Source organism: Carassius gibelio, chromosome A15, assembly GCF_023724105.1.
Source record: "Carassius gibelio isolate Cgi1373 ecotype wild population from Czech Republic chromosome A15, carGib1.2-hapl.c, whole genome shotgun sequence".
NCBI classification, from domain to species: Eukaryota; Metazoa; Chordata; class Actinopteri; order Cypriniformes; family Cyprinidae; genus Carassius; species Carassius gibelio.
Window position 1 is genome coordinate 1,794,786 of NC_068385.1, and position 23,812 is coordinate 1,818,597.

General features: G+C 38.6%; 3 protein-coding genes across 7 annotated transcripts in view; 2 read left to right on the plus strand and 1 right to left on the minus strand.

The window, feature by feature from the left end:
• Window positions 1-23,812, minus strand: part of LOC128028920 (neurofibromin-like) — a 71,357-nt gene that overhangs the window by 21,866 nt on the left and 25,679 nt on the right. For all 4 annotated transcript variants that reach the window (XM_052616261.1, XM_052616260.1, XM_052616263.1 and 1 more), the window contains 2 exons: window positions 23,612-23,758; window positions 23,119-23,229 (listed from right to left, as the gene is read on the minus strand). In XM_052616261.1, coding sequence (XP_052472221.1) covers window positions 23,119-23,229; window positions 23,612-23,758 — 258 coding nt within the window. The remainder of the gene's footprint in view (window positions 1-23,118; window positions 23,230-23,611; window positions 23,759-23,812) is intronic.
• LOC128028921 (oligodendrocyte-myelin glycoprotein) lies at window positions 198-9,266 on the plus strand. Of its 2 annotated transcripts, XM_052616265.1 has the most exons (3): window positions 198-337; window positions 617-6,545; window positions 7,735-9,266. In XM_052616265.1, the coding sequence occupies exons 2-3, from the start codon at window positions 6,538-6,540 to the stop codon at window positions 8,912-8,914; spliced, it is 1,188 nt and encodes a 395-aa protein (XP_052472225.1). In that variant the 5' UTR covers window positions 198-337; window positions 617-6,537; the 3' UTR covers window positions 8,915-9,266. The 2 variants fall into 2 exon arrangements, with proteins under 2 accessions (XP_052472225.1, XP_052472224.1); XM_052616264.1 differs by lacking the exon at window positions 7,735-9,266 and having other exon boundaries at window positions 199-337; window positions 617-4,631.
• Window positions 12,509-22,013, plus strand: LOC128028922 (streptococcal hemagglutinin-like). The gene is made up of 2 exons (XM_052616266.1): window positions 12,509-14,269; window positions 20,829-22,013. The coding sequence occupies exons 1-2, from the start codon at window positions 14,188-14,190 to the stop codon at window positions 21,932-21,934; spliced, it is 1,188 nt and encodes a 395-aa protein (XP_052472226.1). The 5' UTR covers window positions 12,509-14,187; the 3' UTR covers window positions 21,935-22,013.

Consider the following 23,812-nt stretch of genomic DNA (forward strand, 5'->3'; position numbering starts at 1 on the left):
TTGACCTACAAGACCTAGAATCCTTACACTTACAGATATATTTGAACACAATTATTAACTGTAGCTTTCAGAAAATTAACAGCATTGCTTTAAAATATACCTTGAAAAGTAGCCTCATATCCTAGAACACAGTTTAGATAGAAAAAAAAGTACTTCTGTTTTTCTTACTCCGTTACCACAGATTCTTTCCTCAGTAAAAAAAAAAAAAAAAAAAAAAACAGCTATTAGCAAAACCGAATGCAGCCATTTCACAGCTTCACTTCCTGTCAAGTGAAGCGAAGGTTCCGTATTCATCACTATATACTTCAGTTCAACAAATGCTTCAGAGGATGCCTGAGTAAGTAAATATTCTGCAGTTTTGTCTAGCATAAACCAATAATTATGCTATTTAATACAGCGCAGCAAAACTTTTAAGTCATGTTTTTTTCAAGTAACAACATAACACTACAAACTAGAGGAGAAAACAGTCTGTCAGAAACGAATTGTAAATATATATTTAAAATATAAATGTAAAAGTTTTCATCTGAACATACTGCATGTGGCCTATAAGTACTTTGTAGGGAGAAAAAAAACGGTCTGTTGAGTCTCATTTGCAAAAATGTCTCTTTTTGGCAAGGTTCTCAAAGGACACCATGAAGATTACTCTTTACACACTTGTCTTCCTCTTTTCTCTACCATGGAGTCTAAACGGCCATTTAACAACCAGCCTTAAGAATACTGAGGTAACAAACACAGCAGAAAATACATCAAGGCAGAGGGACTACACGATTGATTCTGGAACAAAAAACGTGGTTTCACTTTCAAGAAGCATTCAGATGCAACACATCACGAGTCAGCCAGAGCAGCAAGGTATCAGGCTGAGGGCAACAAATGGTGAAGACGAGACATCAAGGACAAAGAGGAATGTAAATGATGATACACACAACTTGACTACTGCGTCAACACAACTTGACGAGAAAATTCTACCAAAGGGACTACTAAAACCAATAGAAAGTTCCCACAGACCACATACTATATATCTTTCGCAGACAGAGAATGCTACACAATTTAATGTCTCTACTAAACCACCCAATGTCACAAGGGCAGATGTTTCACCAAAAGAAAAGACAAGCAGTGGTCTTTCTGAGAGACAGAATGGCACACAGGAAACACCTACTTCTCTTTTCTCTGGACTCTATGATGTGCAAGCAAATAAAAAAGTAACGGAAAGAGTCAAAAACAATACAAGTAAAGATCTTCAAACAGTCCAGCCCCTAATGAAAACTACATACCAACCAAGCCCAGTGACTCATCCCCACACTTCTGCTATAACAACTGTGTCAGATTTCAATGGGACAGTAAGCAACAGTGGTGTAAAAACCACAGAGAGGAAAGTCACAGATAAGTGGACAAGTACTCAAGAACCTGAGCCTGAGACTTCATCTGTGACTAAGCCAACAAAGATGTTGACCACCACTAAAAAGGCCACCACAAAGCGAAGTCCACCTCCATCAAAAGACAAACAGCAAGCGAACCCAGGTCCTGCTGTAGCAGCCGTGATTGGCACCACGTTTGTTTTGATGTTCATAGCCATAATCTTTATCTTGATAAGGAAACGTAAAATACAACAAAGGCAGCTTGAAAATCCTGAGTGGGCCGGACCATCACCATTTCTGGATGGCGATGTTCAACCGAACTTGCCAAACGTGGATGAATCTGAGACCATCAATAGACAAGGCTTCAACCAGATGTCCATTTCCAGATACCTCTCTCAACGGCTCTCGAAACACCTGACATTGGGGAGGAACACAAGTGAGGAAGTTCTCATGGGGGACATCCTGCAAGGAAGCACGTTTGGCAGAAAAAATCCGGATGAGGTCCAAACCCCTAATGGGAAACCGACAACTAAAGGCTCAACTGAGAGAAAAGATAACAAAATCCAGGAAGTTCAAGCATCTGTGGACTCTTCTGACTCCAAAACACCTGTGCCAGGAAGTGCACACGAACCTGTGACGGAGAACAAAGAATCCAAGCAGACTGATGACCTCACTCCATCTTTGTCTTTTGGACCGCGAACTGTAATTAAACTTCCTCCACCTTTAGTGTCTATAGATCTTGATTCACTTTCAGAAGACGCAGCTCCTTTGCAAACATCAGATGGTGGCACTGTTCCACCTGCTCCACCTCTGCCCTAATCTCATGAGAAATCTAAAAACCACTAAAAAAGACAAACACCACACTCATATTTGCTTTCTAAAAGTCCAACAAAGTATGCAAACACAACTGCATGCAACCTTGACTTATAGAAACATTTTTAAAAAAGGACATAAGAAGTTGTGTTTTTTTTTTTAATTAGCCAATAGGCTTTAATTATTATGTTAATCATGATTTGCTCCTTCTCAACAATCTTGAGAGAATCTGATTGGACAAAAACCTGTGCAGTCGAGAATGAATCATGCATATTCTTGGTCGGGGTGTGCAATCCTGCTCCTGAAGGGCCAATGTCCTGCAGAAATTAGCTTCAAACAGCTCAAACACACTTTCCCGGAAGTTTCTAGTGAGTCTAAAGGCCTTGATCAACTGCTTCACGTGTGTTTAATTAAGAGATTCATTCTGCAGGACAGTGGTTCTCCAGGAACAAGTTTGGACACCACTCTTTTTGGTCAATTTTCATAGAGGACAGAGCCTGTACATTTTAAAACTGCATATCTGCTTAAGGTTTGTTTAAGTGCACCAGCATATAGCGGTTTTGAAGCCAATAACTAAAAACTACAAAGCAATTTTGATTTTGTTCGGTCTTTAAAATGTCAATGCGACTCATTTATGTACTTTAATAAGCAACATCTATAAGCTAAATATATGGCTAGCTCAGGCATAAAAAACACAGAATGTCCAGTCTTTAGCTGCTTTTCCATCAAAATTACCTGGAACAATATGTCCAAGGAATTATTTTTCCCAGGAACTTTTTTCCCCCAGATCTGTTGCTGTCTGCATTTCCATCGCAGTCTAAAGTACAGAGAAGATTAGGCAAATAGTCTGGTGATTTATGTCTGTGTGCATTTCTAAATAGATTACCTGTTAGATTTACCCAAATCTAACTCTATTTATATCCTGGTTCCTGCTGTGGAAACACAACGAGTACCGGCCAAAGGTCCCTAGTTCCTGGGGAAAGTTCCTGCGGTGGAAATGTGGCTTTTATTCTCATGCACTTGTTTCATGCATTTGTTCTAATACATTTGAGGAATGTAGCCACAATACCCAGTTTGTAAATGAATTACTGCATTGCTATAGCCACTGGGAGCATGTGTGAGCTTCAAACTGAGAGGAACTGTCAGACAAACAGACCCAATATAGAGGTGGAATTATGATATCACTTTCTAGGCAAAGACCCGGAAGTTAGCATTTTAGCACTTCCGGTTCAATCATCCCAGAGTCAATGTTTTTTTTTTTTTTTTTTATGGGATTTTGGTTAAATAATGTCCAAGATTTTACAGACTTTCACGTTTTATTATATGACATAAAACACACCAGTTAGCCCCACTCGTGATTTTTTTAAACTGTTCCGTTTCTTGAAAGAGACTGTTGCTAGCAAGTTGCTAAATGGGACTACAGGCGCTGGCGGAGACATTTAACGTCATCACGCAGAGCAGTTTCTCTATTTTCCAGTTTTCCAATGTGTAATAGAATTAATTGTAGAATAACCAATTAATAGTTTCCCACATTTTTATATTGTTGGTCGACAATGTTTTTTTTAATTTGCCCTGAAATGCAACAAAAGTCTTCAAATGGCAGATGCTTGTTTAATCGCTTTCCTACTGATGAAGAGACTCAGGTTCGTAAGGTAAACTATTACGATTATTCCATGTAAACACCACATTTACTGGCTTAGTCATGGTGAAAGTGAAACTTTAACGATGCATAGTGCTTAAAGCCAGGTCAATTTTAAATGTTTACAGCCACATGAACCTGTTACAGAGCAAATAGATTGTGGATTCTCTAGAAGCAAGGAAAGTGGAGGTGGTGGAGGTGTAGTTCGTTTATAGCCTAAAGAGCCGTTCACACCAAGCAAGATAACTATAAAGATGTAGTTCTAAAAATCGTTCTCAATATTAAAGAATAGCGGAGTCCACACCACAACTATAACGATAAAGGCACAGAGAAACGATATCGTTGGAATCACTTTCAGAACGATTTTTTTTTCTGATGAACGATAAAAACATTGCCAACCAATCAGAATCAATCCTGCTGTAATGAGCTCGTGAATTTAAAGCAGCAGACGCGCGTCCGCTTGGAATATACAAACAATAATGTTCGCTGGTGTGGACGCTAATATCGTTATCTTTATAGTTATCTTTATAGCTATCGTTCTTGGTGTGATAACTTGGTTTAGGTGCATTTATTTAGGCTTCAAAATCTATCAGTTATATAAGCTTGTTAAGATTATCTTGATGGACAATATATGTAAGTTTCATTAACTATGGTTGAACAGAGTTTATTTTTTTGCGATAATCCAAAAGCCTATGGGAAAATCCTATTAGGCTTTTTATTGAGGGATCCAATGTCATGCTAACAGCGATCTGCCTACAAAGTGACATCATCGTGCCCCCACTCTATTGCAGCTCACTCTAAAAATAAAGTGTTGCAACAACACAGTCTTGCATCCTTCTTCCTTCAGCTATAAAACAAAAATGGTAAACGTGAGTGGCAGATCTGTATGTTAATATTTTATGCTAATATTAGAATTCTATGTTAATATACCAACAGACACTCATTACACATTTACACTTCTAAATTAATGATTCACAAACTTCAGTGGAAATATGCTGTTTAAACTTTCATTTACATTAAAATCATATTTAGTCTTCAATGAATGATTTGAGGAACCTTCAACTGAAAATCATTATTCAACTGGTTCTCGGTTTCCAACCCTAGCACGCTCTTTCTAGGGATCACCAAAACTGATGTATTACTACTGAGAAATGTATGAAGTTAGCACAAGTAGTATACTGTGCTTCTTCTGCAGAGATGAATGCAGGGCCTGCACACCACCTGCAGCAGAAGTGAAAGAGGAAATAGCTGAGTCAAATTGGGAAACAGACCACAAGACTATTTCGACTTATCTTTAACAAAACTCACTTTATTCGTTGGGATTGAGTCAGAGTTCAGTGGTTAAATGAGCGCTTACCTTTAAACTACTAGTTTGTGGGATGCCACCAAAAACATTATCATCATCCAATTCAAACACCATACATTGGTAAAGCTACAGAACTTTTTTTTGTTAGGGTTATGATAAGGTTTTTATTTTCTGACAACATCCAGTCTAAACTGGTACTATTCACTGCTGCAGGCTTTCTAACTGAATACTCAAACCCTCACAACACTTCAATGTGCTGCTATGCAGCTGTTCACACATTCGATTGGTGTTGCTATGCTGCTTCGCTCCATGGCTAAATTCATACCTCATTGGTTCTCATATTGTGCACTTGCATATTCAGAACACTAGGGGGAAACAGGTGGGAGTCAAATGGACAGACCACAGTAACACAGACCATCCCATCTTTATATCTATAGATGTATAGCTACATAGACAAAGAGTTGTAATGATACTACATCAAACAGAGTAGATTTCATATAAAATACTCTAAACTAACTACACTATAGGGGATACATCAACAAGATGAATGAAATTAACCTGAGAATTAACTCGGACCAATTCTGAAATACTCAGGAATGATATTTAAAAACCTCAATCTAGAGCAAAACAGCAAAAACAGCTGGCACCTAAATGGCACCTATTTTAAACCACGTCGCCCTGTGTACTGCATTTAGCTGTGTCACACACGTATTAATCCAGCATCAGACGTTACCGTCGCAATGGAGTTGGTGTTCATTCATCAAAGCATTTGGCTGTGTGAGTAATGGGATATTTAAATACAGCATGTACACAGACCATAACATGTTAAAGGAGAACAAAATGTGCAAGTATGGGAGAGACTGAGAGAGAAAAATCAGGGAGGTGATTTGTTGGTGTGTGCAGATCTGGAATATAAAACACTGAAGTCAGCATCCACCCCCCGCCTCCCCCCCCCCAACTCATCAGCAGCAGTATGGGTCGACTCTGTACTGCAATTTGCCACCTCCCCGTTCCCCACCATCCGATGATCATTTCATCTCCCTCCCTTGGTCCCTCCTTTCTCTCTCGACCTCCTCTCACAGACAACCCTGATGGAAGTGCTGCAAGCAGGCAGCCAAAACTAGCTGAGGCTACCCACGGGTGCAAACGCTTGGCATGACCATGCCTGGAAGAACGGAAAGGCAGGGAAATGGCTAAGAGAGGCTCTAAACCAAAAGTAACTATCGGCTGTCAATGAGAGGAAAATGAGGGGGTAGGGTAGTAGAAGGAGGAGCGAGAGCAAGAGCAAATGCAGACAGATGCATGAGACAGTGAAGACAAAACGTGGACCCTGCTGTCACACACGACCGGGAAAGCATAAGACACCAAAAAAGGGGGAACAGCAAGAGAAGTCATAACGGACATAACGACATGTTCACAAAGTAATGGAAAGGTAAGTAATACATGCCATTTAGACAAGAATAAGGAGCATTTAAATCACACAATTAGGTTTACCAAATATGCTCAATCATAAATTCCAGATAGATGTTAGGTCACAGCGAGTCTGCAGTAGAGCGTTTTTACTCTTATTATAAAAACAGGGACACCTTAATGAGAGCAGAAGATGCTTTTGCCCATAGAAATTTCTGGCATGTGCACACCCTTGTTAGACTGTTCCGGCAAACACTGAACTTTAGATTGTTCTAATGGAATTACTAATGGATTTACTACGGTAATACTAATGATACGGCTTTAATATGGTATATAATATTTCCTGCATACTGACGTGGCAACCCAAAACACGTAGCTTTCTAGAACAGAGCGTGATTTGTGCACACGCACAGAGGTACCTGTGCAACACTGTCTGCATCTGCCCCACAAGTGAGTGAGTGGGGGTTCAGGATGTAGCCACTGCTTCCAAGGCTAAATGCTAACATCTCACCACTGCAGCATGGCAGGGAAGCTCCTGGCAAAGGCTCAAACTATTAGCACAGACCCACTAAGAAAAAGAGAAATGATCTGCTCAGTATGGTTGGTAACAGTGAGAGCGGTTGTTAACTGTGCATGGACAGAGAATGCTCAATAAATGAAAATGTCCTTATGTCAAGCTGTCCATACCTTGTTGATGCGATATACTGCGTGAATCAGTAGTGTGAGAAGAATCACCAAAATAAAGGGAGACATTAAGGTATGAGTTTTTGAAAAGGCTTCTTATTTCCCAAAAGATAATGTGTAATTGGTACGTCCTCCAAAAGTGGGGTGGTGGGTGAGGATGAGGTAAGGGTGGTTTATCTACTAAAGAGTTGAAATGATTGCAACATCTCTCTGAGAACCTTTATAAGACCTTGCTATAATTATGATAAGAATGACAGAAACATTAGAACAATAAGTAGGGTACACTGCAAAATGGTAAATGATTATCATACGTTTAAGATTTGTAAAAATTCCCTGAAAGATTAACTGACTTGTTTTATACAGTCATTATTAGGAGGGCAGAGTCCCAACTCCTACTGGAAGTCTACCCTTCAACTAATCTCCATGATAAAGCTTTGGTGTATCTAAATAGCTTGGATGCTAATACATTTTCCTTTAATATAAGCAAACCTAAAGAACAAGTTTATGACAAGTTTTCCTTTTTGCAGGACAGTCCACACCACACCTACCTCCATGCCGACTAACCTGTTGCTCCTTCTTCTGTTCGGGGTGCGTGTGCTGGCCATTTGCCCGCCAATTTGCAGCTGTAGCAGAGGCCATAGAGTGGTGGACTGCTCTGCACGAGGGTTAGCTATACTTCCTGATAGCCTGCAGCACAACATTCATTTCCTCAACTTGTCACATAACCGACTCAAAGATCTTGACGAACTCCTCAACCATTTTGACCACTTACGAACTCTGGACATCTCCTATAATCATCTGCACCACCTTCCTGTTGGTCTGCCAAGAGCACTTTGGGATATACGTGCCTCTGGAAACTACATCCGTCAATTAGAGAAGAACGACACGGCCTACCACTGGAACCTTCAGAAACTGGACTTGTCACATAACTTGCTGGAACGTGTGGTCTTTATTAACAATACGTTGTCCAATCTCCAAGCTCTCAACCTTAGTCATAACAAATTCTGGACTGTCCCAACGAACATGCCCCACAATTTGGATACGGTGGACCTCTCTCACAACTACTTGCTGCAGATCTTGCCTGGTTCGCTGGATCGCCTCCCCAGGCTCGCGAGATTCTACCTGCATGCTAATCGTTTTAACTCATTAAGCGATGGTGTCTTCAGTCGACTATATGGACTGCAGCTACTCACACTTGGAGACAACCCTTGGGCTTGCGAGGACGAGGAGAATATAAACCATATGCTGACTTGGATGCAACAGACCCCTGCAAAAATCTTGGGCTGTCCCTGCTACACCAGGCCCACATGTGGAGAAGCTCACCTGGCCACTAGAAGAACCTGGCACTCAGCCGCATTCACAGAGCCGCCGCTGGGTGCCGACGCTCGTCATCCTGGCCACCGAGCACCAATGCAGGCAGTTACATCTGGGTACCTGTCCAAGTCAGCTCAGTTGAATGTTGGTCAATATCCAAGTACTGTTAATACCTCTGGGCCAGGTGAGCAGATACTGATTGGGGGTGGAGGACTTCTCACTTCAACTCCATATAGCCTGTCCACGCAGTCAAGCACAACAATCCGAACACGCAGCACCAAAAAGGTCCTTCCAGACATAGCTCGCAGCACAAGTCGTCAAATCCACATATGCAGCTTTGAAACCACCATTTTGGGCCTTTTATGTCAAGTTCTTATCGTCAGTGCTTGGTGATTCTGTATAATCTCTTGAACTAGACCTGCTGCCTTGAGCATGAAAACAAAAAAACCACTAAGAATGAAAAACGAGAGACTTATCTCTTAGGTTTCCATTTTCATTTTGTTGTGGCTACCTTCTTGAGTATTTTTCAATATTTGCAATCTCTGCCTGCTTCCAATAAACCTACCATCTTCTAAATAATGTGACGGAGTATTGTATGGCTACACATATCAACATCTAGACACATATACAAGTACACTACAATTAGCAGTTACTTAATGTGGAAAATTGAATGTTCTTTCCAGTGTTATGCTTGAGCATTGACATTCATTGTTTATATTGTGTAATAAACTAAACACTTACATTGCGATGCTGATGTGTTCTATGAGTAGTCTCATAACTGTTGAAAATAAGAAAACAATTGGAAAATCCATGGTGTTTTACTACAACTATATAAAATAAAATCAACAGGCCATACAGAGAGAATGGAAAATGCCAAATACTTAAACACAACAAACCAGAGCTGATAGTCCATGTTTAAACTAAATGGAACATGAACATATACACATACATGTATATTAGGTATGCACGATATATCAGCCACCAAATCGATATTGGCCGATAAATGTTAATTTTTCTGTTATTGTTATCGAACCGATAAGAGAATTTGGCCGATATCTTAGAGCAGATAAATAATGTATTATTTACTGCTGAGACACTTCAGATGAACACTGTTCACCATGATGCAGCCGCGACGCTACCATTATTTTAGGTCTGGGGCCACCCATTTTGGCCCAGGCCTATGAGTAGTGAGTAATTTTCATTCTAGCGGTTCATACAATAAGCAGCCCGAGGAAAGCTTTGAGTGAAAGCTTCCCAGCCAATCAGCTGCTTCTACCCCATTGCTGGACTGTCACCAGCAATTGAACCAACAAAATTAATGATATCCGCCGATGTCATTCGTTCAAGACAGACACAGACAGTTTTGCTAATATGAAACGTAAAACAAAAACAAAACAAAGCAGCTTATTTTTTTTAATTCAGCAAGAAATGCTCCGAGGAACAGCAGGAGGAAACTCCTGCAATTTTAAGTTGCAACTTACCATCCTGCTCGGCCGCCCTCACATTCTTGCGGTGTTCAGCACAAAACCCCATTGTCTCCTGCTGTAACAAGCCCCAAGTCCCACACGCAAGTTTAAACTACAAGAGAAATAATTTTGAATTGTTTTTCTGCTGTTTGTGTTAAGCAGCTGTGTCAGATTCAATTCTGCTGTTATTTCAGGTCGATATCGTTCTTTTGTTATTCTGAATTTATAAGAAACAGTAAAATAATTTAGGACAGTTCCCTGCCCGCCATGTTGGGTAAATAAATGGAGAGAGAAACAGAACCTCCAAAGATATAATTCCATTTCAGTCTTTTTGTGTATTGACTGTTCAAAAGAGATAAATGAAGTTAGATAACTGCCAACAATTAAGGTGTATTTCTTTGTCCGCTTCAGCACTGTGCTGAGGACAGCGATACAAGTTGCTGTCCTCAGTGCCACAGAAAAGAACTGGAACGTAGATGAAAGGAAATCCCTCTTATATCACTGGAAACACTTCGAAAATGAAGATACAGTGAACTGCAACATGTGCAGGGCAAGTCTGTCATATTATAATGAGATTATTAGCTACTGTAAAATAATGTAGTGCATTGTTAAGAGAACAGCGCATCCACAACAGATCCACACGATTAGCACAGTTAAGTTCACTTGTGCATTTACAGTCTTACGGTTTGTGCAATTGTACGTTGTAATATTGTGTTTATTTTATGCATGTAAGTCAGATTTTTCTCATACAGAATGCGTTTGGTTAAGCTATAGCTTATAGAGGGTTAATAGAGTGCTTCAGTTTGCTGGTGATCATCTTTAGCTCAGAGCACGCAGCTCAAACAGCAGCTTACAACATTAATAACTATGATTGTGATTGTCATATATATAACATTATCAAAACACTATTATAATAAAACGTTATAAATTTATTTGGTTTGGTTTCCGTTTTTCAGTGCGTTGTTGCAGGAAGAGCCAAGAGCACATCTACAACAGAAGGTACACATTCTGATTAGCACGTAACTTAGTTCGAGTTCACATGTGCATTTGGTCTTTTTGTACATATATAAGTTGTAATATTATATTTATGTTGTATAAATATCTGAATATATTATGCGTTTCCCTGTGTTAAATAAGATGGCAGCACTTCAGTTTACCAGTGTTCATTCAGCTCTTCAGCTTCAGCACACGCAGCTTGAACAGCTTCAGCACAACATTAATAAGTTACTATAGACGGTTTCAACGGCATCAACATAAACAAACGTTAATGCGCGTGAGCGCTTTTGTGGACCTAACTTAACTTCCGGTAGACTCCAAATAGAATCAATAACAACAGCCAAGTCCCTCTAGAGTAGATATTTTTTGATAACAAACAAAATGTGTTTTCTGTGTGGATCAGGCGGACTTAATGAAAATGCTAATTCATTATTTGCCAGCAGGAGATGTTTTAAAGCATAGACATAAAGCGCGAGAAATAGAGGTTTCCCCAGTAACAGCTGTAAACAAAGCAGAGCTGGTACGCTCACACGCTGCTTTATCACGCATATAACATGCAAGTCTTCTTTCAGAAATACAGCGATATAAAAACACCCGTGCCTCGTTTTGATATTTAAACATAAATGTAAGGAATTATTATTATTAAACGTGCAGTACGTTACGTAACGTTACGTTACTCGTGTTTATTTAACGAAGCCTTTTTGAAAATCGATCAGTTTTAAAATTGTTGCGAGTCTCCAAAAATAAATAAATGTATGGGAAACACATCCCGCAGCACAGCCACCTGAGCCCAACTTCAGTCTACTCATCACCTTGACTTTAACTGCGTTTGTAGAAGGCACTGCAGCCAGACCGATATACACAACACAGACCGGAAGTTAACTTAGGTCCAGGCGCGTGTGCCCGATGAAACCGTCTATAATTGGGAATGTCATTAACATAATATTATAAAGAGAATATTATGTAATAAAAAGGTTGTAAATTATTTGGGTTTATTTGCCGTGTTTCAGCGTGTTGTGAAAGGAAGAGCCAAGAGCATGTCCACGACACATCTGACTGTTCAGGGGTTTATATCGTGGGTGCATTGCAATATTGGAAATAGGCTACTTCTGTTTTAAACCATGAAGGCGTTCACGTTTTGTCCTGCTCCCAACCGCAAAAGCCAACATAAAAGTAATCTATATCGATTTTTTCCAGAACATCAAATTAATTTACACACTCCCGGGTAAAATATTAGAGTAGATTCTCACTTAATCACCCCTGATTGGCCATTGCGATCCAGAAATCAACAGCTGAGTCTGTTATTAGCCACATTGCGCAACCCTTTAAATACATGTTAGTCTCGTTCTTGTGAACCCTATCTTGTGTCTCATCTCAGATTTTTGCCTTTCACTTTGGTGTTGCTTAAATCTGCTTCAAAATGTGTTTACACTTATGTTTGATTATAATCTGGCCTGTCATGCCAGCCCATTTATTATTATTATTATTATTATTATTATTCTGTTCTCTAATTAAATTTTCATAACCAGGTGTTTTAAGCATTAATCTCACAAAATGTTTATACATTTATTACAAGCAATTGTATAACGCTTGAATTTTACATTTTAAAAAGTTTCAAAAGTTTGCTTAAATGGGTTGTTGCATGACATGACGTTTTTCACTGTCACAATATAAAAAACTTTCGTTTAAAAAAATTTCGTTTAAAATGTTTTTGTCTTACATGGAACCATTGTCTTAAAAATGTATTTATTATTAGATTTATTTTTTTTATTTTATTTGTATTTTTTTTAAGCTAAATCTCAAAATTGTAATATGGTGTGTCTCAAGGATGTTCAATAAATTACAACTTTTATCAATTTAAAAGAAAAGCATACAATTGTTAATAAAAATACCTCAGAAATAATTGTAAAATATTTTTTAATCCATATATTTCTAAAAGTATATGAAATTAATACATTATGACACTAAAATCTGTCATCTGATGTGACACCATATCCTGTTATTAAACTCTATAGGCAATTTTAATTAGTTGAAGGACCAGGAATATTGTTTTACAAAAAAGCTTTTTTTTTTTTTTTGTCAACTAACCAAATCTTTTTTCCCATCTATATCTTGAAAGACATCTGTAATATCGTTTGCTATAAAGAACACATAAAACATTTAATAAATGTGCATTCTGGCTTCCCACACATAACAATAACAACGATGAGGAGAGAAAAAAAAAAAAAAAAAGGAGTGGACGAACCATGCACACTTGTTCAATACGAATGCCATATTCTGGAATATGAGCTGTCATTTATTCTGTCATCACCCGGATGCTGATTCAGTGCACACACAGTTGAGACCGAGCACATACTGATATAAGTGTTTAAACTAAACTCACTTTAGCTTTGCCTGTTTAAACATTTAAGTGCCCAAAAAACACAAGCTTGTGCACAGTGAGATGATCTGTGCATATGCTCATCTGAAGCGTACCAACCCATGCCTCAGAACGCATGTAAATATTAAGCTCTCTCTAAAGTATTGTGTATATACTTACCTCTTGGTAAGTATCCTATAGCAGACAAAGCCTCATATTTGAACTGACACATACACTCAGAATTACGTCAATAGTACCCGTCTAGTAATCATTCTCAATGTTTTAAATGAATGTTAACGGTTGAGAAAGAAATCTGATGTATAACGTTATTCTGGATCCGTGCGGTCAGATTTAAAGGCACAGCAGCCTATAAATACGTGCTGCTGAATGTCACTGATGTTAATCAATCAATGAAATAGCTAGTACAAAGATTAATCTAAATTTAATTCATACAGTACTTCATACTTTGCAGTGTTATTTTATACTTCATTATACAATTTCTGTACCTGAATACTACTGTTTATTTTATCTATGCTTGTAAACTATGTATTTCTTTCTTTTTTTTTTTTTTTTTTTACTGATTGTTCACTTGCCTTTAATCATGTTTGAACTCTCTCAGACTATAGTTTTTACTGTAGAATATGAAGTAAATAATGTTTCTGGAAAGCAAAGTAAAATGGTATAAAATTAGTGTCATTAATTTATTTTTGTTTGTATGTTCACACTGATGTTATAGTGACATCTGAATGGAAGAGACATTATAAATGCATTCAGTTCTATCCTCCAATGACAACAAACTCCGCCTCTTGCAAGGGTGCTGGTTTAATGTGTAATAGTCAAATAAAATGCATAATTTCTCACTGGGTTTCACACAGGCATCCTTCAAGAGCACTGAGACACACAGACAACGATCATCCATTTCAAACGGTAAATAATGTTTTTCAGGATGATGAGTCTTATTTCTAAAATATCTTATTTATAAAAAATAAAAAACATTACTATTAGGGGTGTGCAGCAAAATATAGATATACATTTATTTATTTATGATTATAACATTTATTTAAATAGCCTACCTTTAATCAGTCGCAGTTGATACCCTTGTATAAGCAGTACCACACAAGTTCGAGTCCCAGATCGGAGACCTTTTGTGATCCGATAAATAATTATTTAAATGTATTTTAATTAAAACAGTAAGGATTCCTACGCATTTTGGAAATATGGAAATTGATTTAAGTAATGTCTAGGAAATGTGTTTTATTTGTGCTTATTTCATTCATAGAGTTTACACTCATTTACTTTACACTCGATATTGTGTAGTGAGGTTTATGTAAAATAACATGCTTTCCTCTGGCTTACGGTTTCCTGCACAGTCTGGAAAAGTATGCAATTTCACTTAAGCCTTAGTAATTTGCTGGTCTGAAAAAGTAAGGTAAAAAGATAACAGAGTATGGAAAAATATTCAGTGTTCTAAACTATAAAATTAATGACTTCAAAAAAATCTATTTATTATACAAGCAGAGAGATTTCATGACAAATGTTAAAGGGGTCATCTGATGCGATTTCAATTTTTCCTTTGTCTTTGAAGTGTTACAAGCTCTGGTGCATAAAGAAGATCTGTAAAGTTGCAAAGAATAAAGTCTCAAATCTGTAACTGCAGTTAGTGTTGAAGCAGCCATGTCAGGGAGATGCTGTGTGTATCCAGGCAAAAGCAAAAGGACTTTTTTTATGCACGACCGTTTCATGAACCTGAGAGAGGAGGTCATTCTGACTTTGCTACGACAATTAGGCGCTTCTGAATCAGCTACTGGAAGTATATTTTGTTTTTAAAGAATTTGCTATTGAATGTTCAAATCTAGAGTTTTGGGTGTCTCTCTCTTTCTCACACACACACACATACACACAGCATGTGTGTGTGTGTGTGTGTGAGAGAGAGAGAGAGAGAGAGAGAGAGAGAGAGAGAGAGAGAGAGAGAGAAGAGAGACAGTCACACAGTGGAGTCAGCCGTCTTAACTAGTGATCGACCGATGTATCTGTTTACCGATATTTTTCCCGATATTTAAGCATTTTTCCATAATCGGGTATCGGTTTTGTAATATCGGATTCGCCGATTTACGGCGCCATCTTGTGGCCGTTTTGAGATTTCCGCCATTGCAGCCCGGGTGTCTGAGGAGAACAGTCACCAACAACTCAGTGCACAGGTAAATATATGTTCTACTTGGTTTGCTTTAATTAATCAACTTTATTTAACATAACAGACATGCACAAACGAGATCTGAGACATAAATTCCTGATATAGTTAATTTATGCAGCTTGTTTCTAAACAATTGAGACGAACTCATTGAGTCACGTAGTGTAATTCATCATGTCCTGCCCCAATAAAGACTTATCTTTACATGAATTAAATAAAACAGACAAGAATGAGTGCATGTTGAAAATAAAAGCGTTGAATTTAATTCTCTATCTGTTGTATTTGCTCACCATTAGTCTAGAAGAGAAAGTTTGTTCATATTGCTTAGCAACTGACGGATGATCTGGAGGCTTAAGCACGGCGACTGAATGAAACTTTTGACAAGATTATCTTGTTTAAACACCCTAGATTATATTATCATTTACTACATAACAATTATTTCGCTAATACACATATAAATATAGCCTACCGCTTTGTGGAAATTAATTATTATCTCCATGCGCGATCGCGGTTGATTAAGTTATATATATATATATATATATATATATATATATATATATATATATCAAACAGCACTTTGTCAGTTGGCATTTCATGATTTAACGTTAGATTAAATTTAGATCATAAAATGCCAACTGACAAGTGCTGTTTAACTTTATATAGTCTCGGGAAAAAAAGTTCGTTCATATTGCTTACCACCTGACTGGGTTGATGATCAGGAAGCCTCAAGCAATGCCACTGAATGAAACTTTTGACAAGATTATCTTGTTTAAACACCCTAGATTATATTATCATTTACTACATAACAATTATTTCGCTAATACAAATATAGGCTACATATACCGCTTTGTGGAAATTAATTATTTATTATCTCCATGCGCGATCGCGGTTGATTAAATTATAGTCAAACAGCACTTTGTCAGTTGGCATTTCATGATCTAACGTTAGATTGAATCTAGATCATAAAATGCCAACTGACAAGTGCTGTTTAACTTTATATAGTCTCGGGAAAAAAAGTTCGTTCATATTGCTCACCACCTGACTGGGTTGATGATCAGGAAGCCTCAAGCACGGCCACTGCATGACATTTTTGAAGGAAGCAGGCTTACAGGGCAGAATGCTGAAAGACTCTGTTTTCTACACTAAAACCTAGTTCTGCTTAACTGGGAGTAAATAGCTATGCACTCCTAAATAGCCCTCCCGCCCCCACCAATATGTTAGAATCATTTTAGTGCTTTATTTTTTTACCTGTTTTTATTTTTTTTTACCTCATCAAAGCTTTTATTTTAAAACAAAGACACTTAGTAACAGTGCGCTTACATTTTTTGGACTCAGACCCCTCTATTTATTTGTGTATAAATATAATGTTTTTTTTTTTTGTATGCAAGGGGGGAGTGATTGTTATAAATAAAATGTTTTTTTCAGCTCATTTGTGTTGTAATAATTGTCAGAAACAGAAGTATAACAGTAAATAAATATCGGTTCTGCATATCGGTTATCGGGTACATAAACATACAAATAATCGGTATCGGTATCGGTTATAAAAAATCAATATCGGTCGATCACTAGTCTTAACCGTCCATGGCTTGTGTACTGCAAACACATAGGAGCTTCATATCACAGTGTCTTTCATGCGACTCTGTTCCCCTTTCAGCTTGAACTGATGGTAAAATTAAGGACATTATTAATGGTCTTTACATTTATTTTGAAAGATTTTGAAAGATTATGGAAATGGACGTTACATTTCCGCCGAATGCTTGTGGTGTTAAGCCAATCACAATGCACAGAGTCAGTTGGCCAATCAGAGCAGACTAGAGCTGAAGATCTTTGCCCGAACCTAATTTCTATCATCTTACGCGGGCTCGGGCCGGGCTCGGGCTTGCGCTCCGGTTTGCGAGGTAAACCAGCGGTCATGTGATGTGTTTCGATTAGCGCGAGAAAGATGCGAAAATGAATGCTGAGCAGGTGTAACGGAGGCTTGCCTCTGGTGATTACGTTTTGGTTGCACCAGCAACTAAAGCAAAGTCTGAGGTGTGGAAAAGTTTTGACCATGCTTATAATGAGAATAATGAGTGAATAATGACGCACCATCAGTGAGCGCAGTAGCGCGCTGAAGACATATACAGTGGATTCATTCATTTCCCTCCACACAAACATGTAGACCTAGCCTAATCTCTGTGAGTAAAGGTTTTTCAAATGATAACTAAATATTCATTGAGTCTTAAATGCATAATGTTGACAGAGTATTTACGCTAATGTTGGCATTATTCTTTTATTAAATAAAGCAAATCCGGCGGAGCCTTTATCTTAATTTCGTTATTGCCAAATACCCATCTTAATTTAAAATGTATCTTAATTTAATTTTTTTTTAATGACTCGTTTTTATTGGTGCGTTGGTCTATTTATAGGTTAAATGAGTCTATGTCTAGAATGCTGAGATGTTACGATGTGACACAGGACTTATTTTATTTCTTTATTCCAACTTCCAAGTGGTCTAGTCTACGTTAGTTATGAGTAAATTATGTTAAAACATGAATAAATTGCTCATTGTTGGCAAAAGGCAAAAGAGCTGTGTGCGTGCGCACATTTGAATAATGTCGGGCTGTAAACGGGTTCGGGCTTTAAAAAAGCTGTCAATCAAAATGTACTTGTCGGGCTCGGGCCGAAACCTGTCGGGCTCGGGTCCTGTCGGGCCTAACTTTTAAGGCCCGATTACAGCTCTAGAGCAGACTGTGCTTGTTAGAAGGAGGGACTTTGTAGAAAACAACACGTTTGAGAGAGGCGGGGTATAGAGAACTTACAATAATGTACAGTATTTGAAAAATAATGTTTTTGCACATTAAAGAATGTCAACATATTCTGTTACACCAAATACACAAAATAATGATCTTTAAAAAAAGCATCATATGACCCCTTTAAGTGACCATTTAAACACTACTGACTTAATTCAAGGCGCACATTTTCATTACACAGAACTCTTTAAGTGAGTCTTTTATTAAACTTCATTAAACAGATGTCCATGTGCCAAACTAGCAAAAGATAAATAAGCAAACATGTAGGCTTAGTAGAAGATGTATCTATATCGAAGTTGATTATAGCCTACTTTTGAAAGAGAGCTGGTTTGATTTTTGAGAGACGGAGACGCACAGAGACGGCAATGCAGCTGTTTGATTGATCACTCTTCACTTATTGCATTCATTCATGTATCATATCGTACAAGGTTTAAATCACTGACACAAGGTGAAATATACACAAATAGTAGAAGATGTATGATGTAGTATTTTAGTTGATATTACTCTTGCCAAGCTCTGGTTTCTGAGAGATGCAGGGAGATGCAATAGCGGTTGTTTGATTTGCGCTCAAGTTTACATTCGTTCACTTTACACACTCACTATTCTGCCGTGCAAAGGCAAAAGGACTGTCAACAAATATTCTAAATTTGAATATGTATTTGAATAGTTTTAAAAAAAACGAATTGCGAAGGTGAAAATTAATATTCGGAAAAAAAAAATTTGGAAAAAAAAAGGCCTGCGGTAGTAGAGGCGTGGTTGTCTGCTTTGCGAGTGGGCTAGCGCGCCTGAGGGTTCAGGGTCAGGTCACAGGAGTCGCACTGTCTGGCACAGCATCACTGCTGAAAGTTGACGCGTCTTCATCAAAGATGCCAGCAAGTGCAGAGCCCAACTCGACCGCAGCAGAGAAAATGAGGTAAAATTGTTGACCCGCGAGATAAAGTTGTATGCAAGCTATTTAAGATTACATTTAGCATACCATTCGACCACGCGCTACATGAGCGAGGTCACATCTCAAAAATGTGCAACCAAATGAGCATGGCATAATGTGTGGAACTCCAGCTAAACAGTCACGTCTTGACACTTAACTTTACTTTGCATCGCCCGCTACAAGCTCTTTGTCTGCAACACGACAAGAGGCCATAACGGATAAAATAATTTCATTCATTTGTAAGGACATGAGATCGATGAGTATCGCGGATGGGGCAGGCTTCCGGGAGTTCTGTCAAGCAATGGAAGCGAGGTTTGATTATTTATCGTTTCATGTCAAGGAAAAGTTCCATGCTTACCACAGCACAGCTCGCTCGGAGCATTCCATCATGTCAGTTTAAAATGCTGTAAAACTTCAATTAATATTAATAATATTTGTTTCAATCACTGAATGAAGCCTGCTATATTTGGGACAACAGTCGTGATCTTAAATTGCTTACACAAAAATTAGTTTGTTCATTTAAACCATTATGCGCAGAGAACGTGAGGGTGAGAGAGAGTGAGGTCTGCAGTCTTGGACATTAGTTGATTGCCTTGTTTTTGTGTAGGTAATACGTTGTCATATTTGTTTAAACTTAAATAGACTACCTATACAAGTAGTTATGTCTCTTTGTATTATTTCGGCCTGTTATTGACGTAATGCGCGTCATTGACAACATGCGCCACCAGATGTTCGAATAGTTAGAATATTCGAGTATTTTTTAGAGGGAATATTCTAACGTCATTTTTGAGCAATTTTGACAGCCCTAAAAGGCAAGTGACCGTAACTTAGATTTTAGTCGAAAATGAGTTATTGATATTTTTGGGACATTCAAGACACCATTTATCATGTGTATAAGTATTATGAGTCAATTTTGTTTTTTTTCCAAGAAAATAATGGGTTGTCTCAACTGTAATTTCGAAAAGCCCTGGATAAACAAAGGCAGAACACTGTTTAACACTAGTTACCGCTCTTTCATTTTGTTTGGAACGCTCTAATTGAGTTACAGCGTTCTGGCTATGTTTAGCCGCAATGGTGATAAATAACCAAATATTGATAATGGAAGTTACTGCCTTTTGCCTTACTGTGGCTTCTCACATTTTGCAGACATTAACTTCAAAATAGGAGTTAAAATCAAGTTTGAGCTCACAATTTTTTAATGTAGATAATTTTCATTACTAAAACATCTAATTGTTAAATTTCCAGTGTCCTACCTAAAATTAATTTGACTGGACAGGTAAAAAACTTTAAAGTCGTTTTTCTCAGTTTCACACTCAAGCGAGTTAAGGTCTATTGCCTACCGTGCTGATCCCCTCGCTCACCTGTTATCCAGCAAACACAACGAGTTACTGTGCCAACCTCAGCTGAATATTATTCAGCAGAATGGGATCTGTTTTGAAGCATTGTCCGTGCCTTTAGGAATAAGGTATTCAGCTTTGGGCACACCCCTAATTACTATATAGAATATGATTTGAAAAACAATTAAAAATCAAAAAGAAACACTATAATTTTATTTTGTTGTTTGCCCCATCTGAATAGTGAGAGATCTGAATATGGCTTCCAAAACTCAGATACTACTACTGCTAGTGGCTGTAATGATTACAAACTATGGTCTTACCAGCACGACCACCAGCATGACGGCCAGCACAATGGCCAGCATGTCCACCAGCACGACGGCCAGCATGTCCACCAGCACGACGGCCAGCACGACAGCCAGCACGATGGCCAGCATGTCCACCAGCACCGCCAGCACGACCACCAGTACGACGGCCAGCACGACCACCAGCACGACGGCAAGCACGATGGCCAGCATGTCCACCAGCACGACCGCCAGCACGACAGCCAGCACGATGGCCAGCATGTCCACCAGCACCGCCAGCACGACCACCAGTACGATGGCCAGCACGACCGCCAGCACTACCACCAGCACGATGGCCAGCATGTCCACCAGCACGACCGCCAGCACTACCACCAGCACGATGGCCAGCATGTCCACCAGCACAACCGCCAGCACTACCACCAGCACGAAGGCCAGCATGTCCACCAGCACGATGGCCAGCAGGACTGCCAGCACGATGGTTAGCAGGACCGCCAGCACGATGGCCAGCACGATGACCAGCACGACCAGTAGCACGACCACCAGAACGTCAGCCAGGACAGTGGCCAGCACGGCCGGTAGCACGACCGGTAGCACGACCGGTAGCACGACCGGTAGCACGACTGACAGCACAACCGTCAGCACAACCGTCAGCACAACTGTCAGCACAGGAGCCAGCACGATGCCCAGCATGACCTCTAGTACGGCGGCAAGCACGACAGCCAGAACGAAAGCCAGCACGATCAACAACACAACCAACAGCATGACCGCCAGCACGATCAACAGCACGACCACCCAGACATTTAGAACTGCAGGCTCCAACGATACTGCCATCAACTGCTCAACCAATGGCATGACCAACTGCACAAACCTCAGTATGACCAATGGCACAACCAACAGCACAGCCACCAGAACCACAACCATCAGCACAAACCCCAGCATTTCTTCTGCATCAACTCTTTCACCTATGGGGATCGTGGGACAGTTTGGAGTTTTGATCTATATTGTCACCTCCACTGTGGTTATTAAACTCTTCCACCAGACGTGATCATCAACTCCATTTGACAAACTGCCTATGTTTGTCAAAAAGCTAAAACACAGATTACTGATTTTGTTTAGATTTTTGCTCAAACTGTAAAAAAAAAAAAAAAAAAAAAAAAAACTAGAAAAATAAATGTATGATTGTATATACAATATACTAGTTACCGCTCTTTCATTTTGTTTGGAACACTCTAATTGAGTTACAGCGTTCTGGCTATGTTTAGCCGCAATAGTGATAAATAACCAAATATTGATAATGGAAGTTACTGCCTTTTGCCTTGGTGTGACTTCTCACATTTTGCAGACATTAACTTCAAAATAGGAGTTAAAATCAAGTTTGAGCTCACAATTTTTTAATGTAGATAATTTTCATTACTAAAACATCTAATTGTTAAATTTCCAGTGTCCTACCTAAAATTAATTTGACTGGACGAGTAAAAAACTTTAAAGTCGTTTTTCTCAGTTTCAAACTCAAGCGAGTTAAGGTCTATTGCCTACCGTGCTGATCCCCTCGCTCACCTGTTATCCAGCAAACACAACGAGTTACTGTGCCAACCTCAGCTGAATATTATTCAGCAGAATGGGATCTGTTTTGAAGCATTGTCCGTGCCTTTAGGAATAAGGTATTCAGCTTTGGGCACACCCCTAATTACTATATAGAATATGATTTGAAAAACAATTAAAAATCAAAAAGAAACACTATAATTTTATTTTGTTGTTTGCCCCATCTGAATAGTGAGAGATCTGAATATGGCTTCCAAAACTCAGATACTACTACTGCTAGTGGCTGTAATGATTACAAACTATGGTCTTACCAGCACGACCACCAGCATGGCACAATGGCAAAAAGAAAAAACATTTGTTGACATCACTGACATTTGTAAATTACCTCACAAATGCAGAATGGTTAAGGATAGGTGTTTATTATTAAAAGAGGTGTGTAGGAGTCATATATAATGATGTATATAATGTCTTATAATGATGTACTAAGGCTGACATCAATAAACTAATAATGAGAACTCACTGCAGCTATTCTGTAAATTTATGCAAGCTTCTCAGAGACAAATGCAAACACATTATGAACCGGATTATATGAGTAAAACAGAAAACCCAGCTCAAAAGTTACAACACAAATAACAACAGGCCAGGTATCACAACAAAGCAGCATGACTCAAAAAAAAAAACTCTTACCTGCGTGCAATGTAGTAAAAGACTGGACTGCCATTCTTAGATGTGCCAGCTTGGTAAAAGATGTTGAGGGTCTTTAAAGCTTTAAATTCCTCCTTCTCATGAACTTGATGCCTGAAAAGGAAAAAAAATATATATTAAAAAGATTATTAAGATTATTAATATTAAGACTGCTAATTAACTAAATTCTAAATGATACACCATATTTTCTGAAAATTAAAAAAAAAACTCACATTTTGTTATTTAAATGGCATTTGATTATTCCCTTAAAAAAAATTAAGAAAAAAAAAAAGCTAAAGCTGAATTTAAGAAACCCACAAGAAAATACATTTCTGTACGAATTCACAGACCAGTATTTTATAAAAGTGACAAAGGAGTAAAATAACACATCCTCAACAAAAAATACATGAGTAAAGATTTGGGAAGAGAAACAACAGATTTTGTGTGTAATCTTCTATCTTCTAATATTATATGCGACAAAGACAAAAACAGTAACCTTGTCATAAACTCCTCAAACTTTGAGCTGGTGAGGTTGAGGCTGGACCAGTGTGTGTCAGCTACTGGCTTATGTTCAGGGGGGCCCAGGTACGCCAGGAGGGTGGCCATCTTGTCAAATGGTCTGCGACCCACTGCCTTGTGGTCCCTATGGTTTAAAGTTTGATTACAAGATTTGTTAAAACTGTATACATTACATATT

Bases quoted from the DNA above. Each gene is read 5' to 3' on its own strand.
- LOC128028921 (XM_052616264.1), top strand. From the start codon at position 318: ATGCTTCAGAGGATGCCTGA. The intron at 338-616 runs GTAAGTAAATAT...CTTTTTGGCAAG, and splicing joins ATGCTTCAGAGGATGCCTGA to GTTCTCAAAGGACACCATGA.
- LOC128028922 (XM_052616266.1), top strand. From the start codon at position 14,188: ATGCATAATTTCTCACTGGGTTTCACACAGGCATCCTTCAAGAGCACT. The intron at 14,270-20,828 runs GTAAATAATGTT...CCATCTGAATAG, and splicing joins ACGATCATCCATTTCAAACG to TGAGAGATCTGAATATGGCT.